The sequence below is a fragment of the Dromiciops gliroides genome, chromosome 6 (assembly GCF_019393635.1).
Source record: "Dromiciops gliroides isolate mDroGli1 chromosome 6, mDroGli1.pri, whole genome shotgun sequence".
Lineage (NCBI taxonomy): Eukaryota > Metazoa > Chordata > Mammalia > Microbiotheria > Microbiotheriidae > Dromiciops > Dromiciops gliroides.
The window spans coordinates 101965800-101978779 of NC_057866.1; the positions used below are offsets into that span (position 1 = coordinate 101965800).

Genomic DNA, 12980 nt, shown 5'->3' on the forward strand with positions numbered 1-12980 from the left:
TCCAAGGTCATATAGCAGAGCTGGAATCCAAACCTAGTTCTGCTGGCTTCAAACCTAGTGTTTTTTCCATTGTGTTATTTGTCAAGAGCTTAAAGCCTGGTACCTGCTACACTCAAAGTAAGAATCATTGCCTTGATCAAAGGACATCATTTATCCTACCCCAACAGAAGAGACATGACTTGCCCAGGGTCACACTGGAAGTAAGCCACAATAAGATTTGAATCCACTTCTATTGAATCAAAATGTAATGATCTTTTCACCCCATCTATCGGTGCCACACAAAGACAAATTTATTAACAGAGGCCAGATCAGCCTCCAAAACGACACTGAGCACTCTGGGGACTGGAAATTAAGTAAAAAAGAACCATTGGTTGATATTTTAGAAATAGATATTAATAAACCAAGTGTCCTATAGGAGGGAATGGTTAGCATTGCTGATCTACAATCCTCAGAAGCTTGAAGATGACTATTGGAAATGTGCTCAATTCTACTGAAATGTACTAAATGTACCCCTTTCCACCTGTATGGATGTTTGCTCTGTCTTTCCACCGGTGGGACATTTGACCTAACCACTGGAATCTTCACAGGTTGACAGCTTGGGTTATATCTCTAGTAATGGTGGAAACAAGGAAAAGAAAGGTTGAATTTATTTATTTATTTTTTTTTTTAGTGAGGCAATTGGGGTTAAGTGACTTGCCCAGGGTCACACAGCTAGTAAGTGTTAAGTGTCTGAGGTCAGATTTGAACTCAGGTACTCTTGACTCCAGGGCCGGTGTTCTATCCACTGCGCCACCTAGCTGCCCCAAAGGTTGAATTTCTAAGGGAGGAATTTGGATGGTCAGAATTAGAGAAGGGACTTTTGAGTACTCTGTGATCTAGTGACACTGAATTCTTTGATGTTCTTTGCACAAGACACACCACTTATCAATTCCGCACATTTTCACTAGTTGTGCCTATGCCTGGAATTTTCTCCCTCCTAATCTCTATTTTCTGTCTTACTTCAAATTACAGCTACAATCCCACCCTCTACAAGAAGGCTTTGGTGATCCCCCTTAATGCTAGTGCCTTTTCTCTGCTGATTACCTTCGATTTAACCTGCATATATTTTGTTTGTACATAAGTTGTTTTCATATAGTTTCCCCTTAGACTGTGAGCTCCTTATGGGCAGGGCCTATTTTTTTTGCCTTTCTTACTATTTTAGCAAAGTGCCCTGCACATAGTAGGCACTTACTAATGCTCGTTGACTTGATCTTAGAAACCATCTTGTCTGACCCCCATATCTAACAGATGAAGAGTTAAGGCGAAGAGAGGTTAAGTGATTTGCTTAGTGTCACATAGTTGGTAAATGTCAGGATTAGACAGGATTCAAACCCAGGTAATTCCTGGTTCCTAGTCCAGAGATCTATCCAACACACTATGCTTCCTTCCAGAGGAGATAATTTCTGCTGGTAAGGACAGTGCCTCTTTGGAGGTTTCCATAAGAGCCCAAAAGGCTCAACAGTCCAGAATGGTTTGAAGCTATCTAGAGGAAAAAGGATCTAAAGAAATTCGGCAGAATTCTGAATTCTGGTCCAGAATTCCTTGGCCTTTGATCTGAGACATCCGTTTCATGGGCCATCTCCCTCATCCAGTCGCAGTAGCTCAGGCTCCAAGAATAAATATCAGAATATTATTGGCTTTCAAGCTTTAACATATTCAACATATTCCAATCTTCTCTTCTCATTCTCCTTCTTCCTCCCACTACTTTCCTCTGTCCCTCCAACTATTCTCTTTGCTCAAAATAATGTCCAAAAGCAAAACTCCTTTGTCAGAACTATAGAGCTAGGGCATAACATTTCTTAACTTTCCTAAGAATTTAACATTTTGATTGATGGAAAGACTATCTGACAGTCTCTTTAATTAATTAAAGTTGTGTGGTTTGCTATAAAATGTTAAGGAGCTTCCTACCAAACAAATCACCTATGAATGAAACCAATGGAAGTTAACTTTATATTCTATCATAAAGCGGTCCTTTGTCATATTTGGGCACCATTCAGTTAATATTCTGACAGATTTTAAAGATGTATATTTTGCAGTAGACATAGTACTGAACTATTTTTCAAATTTGAAATCGATCACTTCTCAAAGCCTCGTCAGCATCAGTGGAAGCAGAGATGATGTTTGTCAGAGGCACCACCTATTATCTTCTGGGTAGTAGGAATGGCACGGACCATAGTCATGAGTCCTTCTCCAAAGTTGTCATGGATGACCTTTCCAAGGAGTTGGCAGTTCAAGGGGCATTACTGACAATCTTGGATAGTTTCAATGAACATTCTTCAGATACTCAAAGCTACACAACACCAAAAGATTTGTTCAGCCTATAACAAAGGAGTTACATGTGGAAAAACTGCCTAATGCAAGGATGTTGGAAATGGCCTTCCACGAAATAGCTGTGTCCCCACAATTATTCCTGGGGTCAGGTGGCTGCTAGCTCGTTTCAAGAATTTTTGTCTTGGAGGCACAGCCAGTGATTGGAAACTCAAACACTTCCATTGTGATCTGCATCCTTTTTCTTTGTCTTCCCTAAACTTGAATAGGCAGATAAGCTCACGAAGCAAAATCTGTTTGATTTCCAGTTAGCATGAGCCGTAGGTGCAGCTCTTCCACCGGCTTAAAGGAAAATGATCTGTTTCCTTCTCATTGCCAGAACCAGCACTTGGCTTCCCCAGTTTCCCAGTTCCTCAGACATAGACTGGTATTGTTTGGCAGTTACACATGTATTAAACATGCTTTCATGATTTAGACTGCTTATATCAGTTTCATGGAGCTACTGCTACTGTCATCCTGGGAAGAATGACTTGAAGACAAGGAACCAGATGGTGCTAACTGAATAGGACAGTGTCACTGGTGCTCAGAGGTGGAAGACAAATGTGAGGAAACAATGAGAGAGGAGAGAGAAAAGATGGAAGGCACTGTCAGCAAGTGAATTAGCATGGTCCTATCCTTTGGGCATGAACACGGAGCATGTAGAGCTTCATTTCTATTCAAATCACACATCATTAATTCGGTCCATGTTCATCTTTATACTCCTGCAGTTAAAACAGTGCAATGCACACAGATGGCTCTGCATTACAATCAGATCCATGACCTTGAAAACCAACGTGCCATGCCCTTCTCAGAAAAAGGAAACAACGATGTAGACGGAATACAAACAAAAATTTCTCCAAATGTACTTTTAGCAAAGTGCCAGCTGCCAACCAAAATCTTTGGCTGCTGAATTTATAAAGAGAATTTACATTTTAAAAGTCAATGAGAAGGAAAGACACTAACATTTTCTCTGAGGATGAGCAAATTCCTAGAAAGAGAAGAATTTCTCCATTGTTTACGGTGGGAAATGCTCTCTCCCTAGAAATGAAATAAATCACACTACTTCATGTACACGGGCCTGAGAAAATACACATCAGTTAGAATACAGGACTAAGTTATAGAATTTGTGATTAATAAGCATCATTTCCATGGTGCATAAAACATGTCCAGCTGTATAATTAGCCATTTATTTCCATCTCAATTGCCTGAGATGAGCAAACTGCCAATATAAATAATAGGTACTTTCCAAAAGGAAGCCCTAAATAAACCCAACCAGCTTCCCAACAATAATTAATCCTTTAGGACTGAAGAAAGTGGTGTCAAGTTGGTCACAGTGACTGTAAAGCAAAGGCCAAGAAGAATTGCTTTTGGGTGACATCAAACTTTTACATTAAGGAACACAATGTATCTTTTTCCTTTCTCCACACACTTAAGTATTTGGGGTGAAAGAAGAAATAAGACAAAGACTGGGTTTTCAACTGACCACACTTCATATGGTAGCTTCAAACAGTAGAGTAATTATCCAATGCAAAAATCCTTTTTCCTTTTCCTGTACTGTACTTCCCCTTCTTTTCCGATGCTGTCCAAATAAACCATATGCTTTCATACAGTTTTAACCACTTGTGATATTACAGAGATATTTCATAAACCTGATACACCTTAACTCAAGGTAAAAGCTCCTGTCTATATCTTTCAACTCTGTTTCCTATTACTCTTCCCACAGCTGAGAAACTTAATTTTAAGTGAATAATTCTGGTGCCCCAGAGCTAACAACAGATGATTCAATCTACAGGTCATTCTCTAATCACTACTGTGAAGCTATATGAAGTCTTACAAGGAACCATGGATATTGGGGGTGTGTGTGTTGGAGTAGAAAGGAGGGAACAGGGGAAATACTAGGGCAGATAAATGGTTTCTGATTAGATTAGCACAAAAAAGTAAAAAACAAACAAACAACTTTTCCCCTGAATCACTAATCAAAAATATTATGCACAAAGTTTCAAAAGCAATTATAAATGGAGTTTTTACCCAATGCTGAACAAAACCCCAATCAATATATTAATTCACTCCTAGGCTCCTAAAGTTATTTATTTGGGAGTGTTTAAAGGAGTACTGACATTAAACTAGTGAATGTGAGTTTTTCATTAGAAAGTGGGAGAACTATCTCGCTAACAGTCCTCATCCTACTCAACATCTCTTGCTGTCTTTCACATTCTTGCCCACTTCCCACTCCTGCTGAATCCTCTCTTCTCCTTCGGCTTCTGTGACACGACTCTTTCCTGATTCTCCTACACGTCCTTTTGCTAAATTATTGTCTAGCCCTTATGCCCTTGGCTTGGGTAAACACCAAGCCTCCATCCCAGAATCTCTTCTCTCCCTTCTCCACACTTTCTCCCTTGGGGGTCTAATCTACTCTCTTGGATTAAATTACTATCTCTACACAGATGACTTCCAACCTATCATTATCTGTATATATCCATATATTACCATGTATCCAGCCTATATTTTTTTCCCTAAACACCAGTTTTGCACAGCCATCCATCTGCCTGCCAAACATCTCCAACTAGAAATCCCGCTGGTGAATGTCTAGAATTTGACAAGCAAAAAACGAAACTCTCATCATCTTACCCCCTAAACTTACCCCTTCTCTGAACCTCCCTTTTCTACTGAGGGCCCCAATATGTAGCCAGAAGTCCAGGTCCATAACCTTCCCCCAATCCCATTCAATTTTCAAGTCCTGACCACTTTAACTCCATACCATGTGTTGAACTCATCCCTTTGTCTCCACTCATGGCCACTGCCCTCAGTTAATGCTCTCTCTTCCCTCAGCTATTATTATTATTATTATTATTTTTTGGTGAGGCAATTGGGGTTAAGTGACTTGCCCAAGGTCACACAGCTAGTAAGTGTCAAGCATGTGAGACTGGATTTGAACTCAGGCATTCCTGAATCCAGGGCCGGTGCTTTATCCACTGAGCCACCTAGCTGCCCCCTCAGCTATTATAATAGCTTCCTAATTGGCCTCCCTGTTCCTGGGTTTTTCTTCCTTCTAGTCTAACTTACACATTGCTGCTAAAATAATTAAGGCACAGATTTGACCACTTCATTTACCGTGATTCCTCATTGCTTTGATGCTAAAATACCAATTCCTCAGCCTGATGGTTTGATATATCCACAACAGAGTTCCAATTCACCTTTCCAGTTTTATTTCTCATTATTCCATTTCATGTGTACACATCCCACACAGGATGGACAACTGTTCCTTGAATTTGACATTCCATCTCAGAATCCAGATCTTTGAATGCAATGCATTCCTTGCTCATCTCTACCTCTCAGAATTCTTATTATCTTTCAAAATAAGGCACAACTTAGATGCTACCCCCTCTTCTGAAACTTTCCCTGAATTCCATACATCCCCAAGTCATTATGTTCTCTCCCTGCCCAAATCACCTTCTATTTTCCTTGTATGTATGTATGTATATATATATATATATATGAAACATCAATAAATATATCCACATATATCTAGATAGACAGGAAGATAATGTTGTCTTCCCTTACCTAACGTAGACTCCTTAACAGCCAGCACTATCTTGTTGCACGATTAAGACAATATCTTGTACATAGTCGGTGCTCAGATCCCCTGACACTCCTCCCAGAGTCTTGGGAGAGTCAGGGAGTGGAAAGACTAGAAAGAACACTTTAACCTGCCATCTCACACACAGCAACAGACTCTCCAACCAACTGAAAACCAAGATGCTTCCACCCTTTTTGCTTTTGACTCGAAGAGTACTAACCTAAAATGCAGAGAATGCCATCAGGCTGAGACTTGCTGCTCTGGGTCAGGATGCTTTGAATTTGGCGAAGTCGGCTGCAACTACAAAAAAGGAAAAAAAAAAACATTCAATGATACTGAACCATTTATGAGGATGATGACATGCATTCAGGTCTTGAGTCAGATAATTTAAGACATTGCACTTTTAAAAGGATACAAAACTTTTAAAAAAGAACACAAAGACATTGCAAAATACAGAAAAATTAAAGATTCTCAAAGGGATAAAATATAGGTTCAATAAATAATAACATGACTTAATTATTATTGTTATTACCATAAGGAAAGATAAACAGTATTAGGTTTGCCCAGTATGATAACTGTGATTTAAAAAATTTAAGTCACTTAGGCCAAATACCCAAATGACCATAAACATATAAGCTATGACTCGTTTTGACCTTGATCACAGCTCCTGATTAGAGGAGGCTATCAGACGATTAGAGTGGCTGTGCACCAACACCTATTTACTAATTTACCAATACACCCATTTACCCAATTACCAATCAACCCTTTCTGGTTCCAGTTAGGAAACTTACCTACCCAAATACAAAATCAATAAGTAACCCAGGGAATCTCCCTACCATATCTGCGTCTGATTAGGAATGCTTCCTCTCATATCTGGCATCAACTACCTATTCTCAATGAAGTCCATATTAAAGGTATAAAACTTCCTTGCTCAAACCCCACTCTAAGTATATACTACCACCACCTCTCTCATGTTAAGTGACCCTGGCTCTGTGTGGCCAAATCTCTGTGTTACCATATAGTACATGCGTGGCTTTAGTTTTTGTCTGCTTGCCATATCACATAGTAATAAAGCTCATTCTTGTAATAGCTTTCCCAAGAACCAATTTTCTGTAAATTCTATAACTAGGATCTTGACTCCAACCTGGGCCTTGAGGCCAAATAAAGTATCCAGAAATGAGAAAAACAGGTTAAAAGGACTAAGTTGGTAGTGAGAAAAGAAAAGCAGAAAGAAATGTTCATATTATACATATATATATATGTATATATATATATATACACACACACACATATATAAAAGCATGTACTATGTCAAAGACAATGGTCCCAATGCCTTTTTTTTTTTTGCAGGGCAATGAGGGTTAAGTGACTTGCCCAGGGTCACACAGCTAGTTAGTGTCAAGTGTCTGAGGCCACATTTGAACTCAGGTCCTTCTGAATCCAGGGCCAGTGCTTTCTCTACTGTGCCACCTAGCTGCCCTGCCCCCATATGATATTTTTTAAAATACAGAAAAGTAAAAAAAAAATACAGAAAAGTACTATGAGAAATGAGGAATAGAGAACAGTATAGGAAGAATTGACACAAAGTAAAATAAGCAGATTATGGAACAATAACATGGAAAATGACTATCTAAGGGACAAGAACAACAATAACAAACTGAGAAACCAAATGCTGCAAGCTCGGCCGCAAAAAAGAGACATGAGAAGATGCCTACCCATACTTCTTTACAGAAGTAGGTGATTATAGATGTGGAACACTGCATAGGTCAGGCTTTTTTAAATATGTTGGTTAGTTTTGCTAAGCTGGGTTTTTTCTAATCTTTTTTATTCTTTTTTTTTTAAGGAATGGCTCTCTGGAAGAAGGAAAAGGATATCATGGGGAGTATAGGTCATAGAAATAGCTATTCATGAAGATTATCTTTAAAAGTATACAGAATAAAATAAAAAAGATATTCTGAAGGGGACACAAATGACAATTTTGTTACTATCATGTTAAACTTAATCCTTTTGTAAAAAACAAACTGTATGTAACACAAGTTCATAATTTAAATGCAATCTTATTCTTGGCATAGTCAAAGATTGTTAGCTATTAAGTTCATAATAAAAAAGAAAATTTAAATTAAAAAAGAGAAGGTTAAGTGAAGTCTTGGCTGTATTTAGTAAAGTAATGACGGTTACCATTTCCACTATGGATCACCCTTTTTACCTGTCTCCCACCTCAATTTTCAATCAGTCTGATTCTCCGAATCTAGTTTTTTTAAAAATAAATTTTCACTGAATCTTCTGGTTTTATATCATCTATATTATCCTGAAACTGACCTTCTGGAAGTCTTCAGAATCTAGGGACAATTTTTTTCTTGACTTTCTTCATGAAATTAGGGACCAATGGATAAACGGTCAAAGGATATGAAAAAAGAATTCTCAAAAGAAGAATTACAATCTATTAACAACCACGTGAAAAAAACTGCTCCAAATCACTAATAATAAATGAAAATCAAAATAACTTTGTGGTTTCACCTCAGATTACAAAGATGTAAATAGACATTTTTGGAGTATCTGTGGGAAAATAGTCACACTGATTCACTGTTGGTAGGGCTATAAATTTGGCCTATCCAAAAGATGACTAAAATGTCTACATTCTTTTACTCAAAGATCCCATTACTGGGGGCCAAATTGTGAAAGGTTTTATATTCAATTAGTTGGCATGCATTTGTAAGCATTTAGTAGGTACCTACTATGTGTCAGGCACTGTGCTAAGTGCTAGGGATACAAGGGGAGTTCACAATCTATATGCTGATTTATTTAAAAGTTTAAACAGCATAAACTACTTAAGTAATAAGCATTTGCTACTAACTCTTTCCTTTTTTTAAAAACAGTAATTATCCTCAAACCTATTTTTTTAAACCTAGCTAACTACAAGCTTGAATCATCCATTCCCCCCTCCCCTGTGTTATGTATAATTTAAACATTGGGCATCCAGTTAGATAAATCTCTCAGGTAAATGATGGTTTCATCAGTTTGCACCAGTGAGATTTTCATATAATCAGCCCAAGATTTCCATTCTAATTTTATTTTCATTACATGGAAAATTAAGCCAAATTTACTATAGAAATAGTTAAGGGAAAGTTGAACATTGTCCCATTTACCCATAAGAAATAAAACCTGTAGCAGGTCTTTCTGTCACTTGGAAAAGAAGGAAGCAGCCCCAGGAAAGGAGAGGTGATCTACCCCAACTTTCCTTCTCTTTTAGTCAGAAAACTTGGGCAAAAAGAAAAATCACAAAAACTGTTCAAGTGTCCACCAAAATCTCATACACTCACCTGAGAGAAGATTCTGATTGCTGCCCCATCCTTAGCTTAAAGCAAAACTACCAAAAAACAGGTTCGGTTTAGACACAACAAAGTGTTGCTGGAGATGGCTAAGTTGAAGGGGTACAAACTAATTCAGTATTTTGGGGCAGCACATCCCAGTAAAGGAGTTTGGCTTGCAGGCTTCTGCCTCTAACTTCATCTCCCAGAGGGAAGGAAAAGATCAAAGAGGGAAAGAGAAGATAAAGAGTCCTAAGGAGCAGACGTTTGTTCTTTTGAAATCAAACAATACTTCTTTAGGTTTTCTCAAATCTCTCATGTACAAATACTGATTCAGCAACCCTCACTATGTTTGCCATATTTGAGCAAGTTAAGTATTCAGCAGCAGCCAGAGTGTCTTGGCAGAGCAGCCTACTGGGAGAGAGTGGGTGGGGGAAGTATGGACCGTTAGCTTGCAAACTTTTAGGATCCACTGAAGAGCCATGTGACCAAAGACTAAAGGATCATGTGCCGAAGGAAGCGGCTTTCTTTCCTGCTCAGCAATGTGGTGGGAAGTCAGAGACAGGGAAGGGAAATAGCAAACAGAGAATCTCCTTTCCTGCTTTCTGACAGATGAATTCGGAGGACGCACCAGAAATTTAGGAAACATCTCCAGCAGTAAGGACTGCCTTTCTGGAGTAAGGCCTTGAGCTATTTGGAATCTCCCTCTCTCTTGTCAGACAAAGGAAGCTTGCATCATTTCTTGGCAAAAGCCTTTTCCTCTGCTTCTCTTCCATCTGCCCAAGTTGGAAATGACCCTTGAGCAGAGCCCATTGCTTAACTAGCCATGTAAGCTGGTTAAAATGGAGGAGAGGGGCTTACTCTGCAGCCAGAACCCTAGCAGCCCTGGTGGTTATGAAAGAAAGGACTTGGTGAACCTGAATGCACTTGAGAAATCTGAGCTAAAACTAATTATAACACACTGGCATCTGTTTTAAATTGAAGTTCACTGTAAAGTCTTCATGAAACAAGCAAATCAAAACCAAGCTCCTTTCTACACCAGTTTTTCTACCCATTTTGGAGCAATCTATCTTTGCTCACAATAAAGGCACATTTCTAAATGATCTGGGACTCTTTCTTGCTTGAGCTGAGTTATCTTGTCCCAATGAGTGGCTTCGTTCATTCTGTATTTCTGGCATATAATCTCCTGTTTATATTTCCTCTGATTTTTGTTTTATTATCAATTTAGATAAATGGGTTTATTTGCTAAAAATAAATTAAAAAGGGGGCAGCTAGGTGGCGCAGTGGATAAAGCACCGGCCCTGGATTCAGGAGCTCCTGAGTTCAAATCCGGCCTCAGACACTTGACACTTACTAGCTGTGTGACCCTGGGCAAGTCACTTGACCCCCATTGCCCCGCAAAACAAAAAAAAAAATTAAAAAAACAAATGAATGGGTAGATACACAGATGGGTAGGTAGATGAATATGTAAAACACTAAGATTTACCAGGTGTTTTTCTCACCACATCCCAGTGAAGTGGATAGCTCTAGTATTCTTGTACCCACTTTGTAAATGAAAAAAAGTGAGACTTGGATCAAAGTTAGGTCTTGCCTCTTGCTGCTCACCACACCCTACTCCCTCTTGTTGGGATTATCTGGGCACAAGAATGTGGAGAGGGTGACATTGGCTGGCCTCTAAGCGCCATCAACTCTTAATCTATGATCTAATAATTGTAAGCCGGGGGCCATAAACAACAAGAACTGTGATTCTTATCCTTCCACTCCGGTCAGAAGGCAAAAAGAGCATCAAAGAGGAGCGCTAGTCCTTCCCCATGTTGTATGAGTTATTCTCCTTTTTTAAAGGATCCTTAGTAGGTTCTCCTGCAGTGAGTTTCAAGACCTATAGTTAGCCTGAGGGGAGGGGAGAGAGTGAAGGTGGGGGTCAGAAAAGCCCTTGTCCTTGTGGGTATCTGATGCTATTCCACAACTGATATCTACTCACCCACTAAGTCATTAATGAATGCTTGCTAGCTGGATGTCAGCTGCCAAGAAAAACACAAGACCCTTTGTCATTTGGTGAAAAGAAAGCTACAGCTATAAGCAGAGCACAACATAGCAAAGCCCTTTAGTAATCAATGCCAGTGAACAAGGACCAACAAGGCAGTCAATTGTGAAGGGCACTGGCACTCAGATCAGACCTTTCGTCTCCTCTCTCAGAGGCTCAAGGGGGAAGACTCCCAAGAGCCCAAGCTCCCTGTGGGTGCCAGCCCCAATCACCTTCTACAGAACAGCATTACAGGCAGACAGGGAAGTTAAGTCTCAGATCCAGGTCGGAATGTTAGTAGGAGCTGAGTCTTTTCAGAGCTTTGGTAGTTGGAGAACTGAAATGGATAAGTACACTATGAGTCATTCCCCCAAAAGATAAGAGGTCAAAGAATATGAACACTTTCCAAAAGATGCAATAGAAATCGTCAAGCAACATAATAAAAAAATGCCCCAAATCACTAGCCATTTGATGGAAAACATAGTAAAAAAAATGAAAATAGGAAATGTTAGAAGGGATGTGGAAAAATGGGCACACTAATATATTGTTGGTGAAACCATATATGGGGGAGGTTCATTTGAGATGATACATTTCCCTAGAAGAACACTTCCCTTCCTTCTTATCGCTCCTTTATCCTCAAATATGGTGTAGTATAGACATGGATTGGAAGTCAAAAAACCTGGATCTCTTTCACTAATTTACTATGTAACCAAGAGTGATTCATTCCCACATCTCTGGACCTCAGTTTCCTCATCTGTAAAATTCAATCAATATTTACTAAGTGCCTAGTATGTGTCAAGCACTGTACTAAGCACTAGGGATACATAAGGAGGCACAGACCGTCCCTGCCTCAAGGAGCTCAAACTAATGGGGGAGACAACATGTAAACAAATACACACAGACAAGCTACATACCAGATAAACAGGAAAGCTATATATACAAACTCTAAGAGTGGGGGGAAGTCTTTAGTAGCAGTCACAGTTGTCTATTCTTTTATCATCTGGTCAACACTTTTATCAACTGGAGATAGACGGAAGGTTTTCCACTTTAAAGTTCTCTTTTTATAATAGGTATTGTGAGGCAACAATAATTTTTTTTCATTTTTGTTTCTTGATTCTGACTAACTATAAATTGCAAAGCAAAAATAAAATTTAAAATTACACTTTGACCAGTAATTGTTACATGGGCAGCTGTGAATGAAGTAAGCATTTCAAATAGGACAGGAAGAATAGAGACGACTGTTGGGAGTTTCTAAGTTGTGCCGGTTGCTAAGAAGCCAAAGAGCAGAAGGTCAGAAATGCAATTAGATATATTTTTTTGAAACAAGTACAAAAGTGGCAGAAAAACCCCCAGCAAAATGAGCTTCAACTGGTGCTTCACTGGGTTGGCTGACTTTAAGGGGCAACAAAGTCAAAATCTAAACCTACAGTTGCCAGGGAGTTTCAAGAATCAGAGCCATTCACCCCAAAGACTTGGATTTCTCTTGGCTCAGTTGAGTGCTTCAGGAGGGGCCAAGACTCTTACTGACATGGGTCCTCCCTCCACTGGTACAGAGGAATGCTCCCAAGGTACTTCTGATGGCACAGATCAGCAGGCCTGTCTAGGACTAGTCATCATGAATGATGACTGTCCCTGTTTTCTGTAAATAGTCCATGGAGCATCCAACAAATTCAGTTCTATTCATCAAGTATTTATTAGGCATCTACTACATTCAAGACACTGTATG

General features: G+C 39.2%; 1 protein-coding gene across 1 annotated transcript in view; it reads right to left on the bottom strand.

Annotated features, from left to right (window-relative positions):
* The window catches only part of DNAAF9 (dynein axonemal assembly factor 9), a 167585-nt gene that overhangs the window by 138932 nt on the left and 15673 nt on the right, over positions 1 to 12980 (bottom strand). Inside the window, exon 2 of the mRNA XM_043969556.1 lies at positions 6144 to 6223. Coding sequence (XP_043825491.1) covers positions 6144 to 6223 — 80 coding nt within the window. The remainder of the gene's footprint in view (positions 1 to 6143; positions 6224 to 12980) is intronic.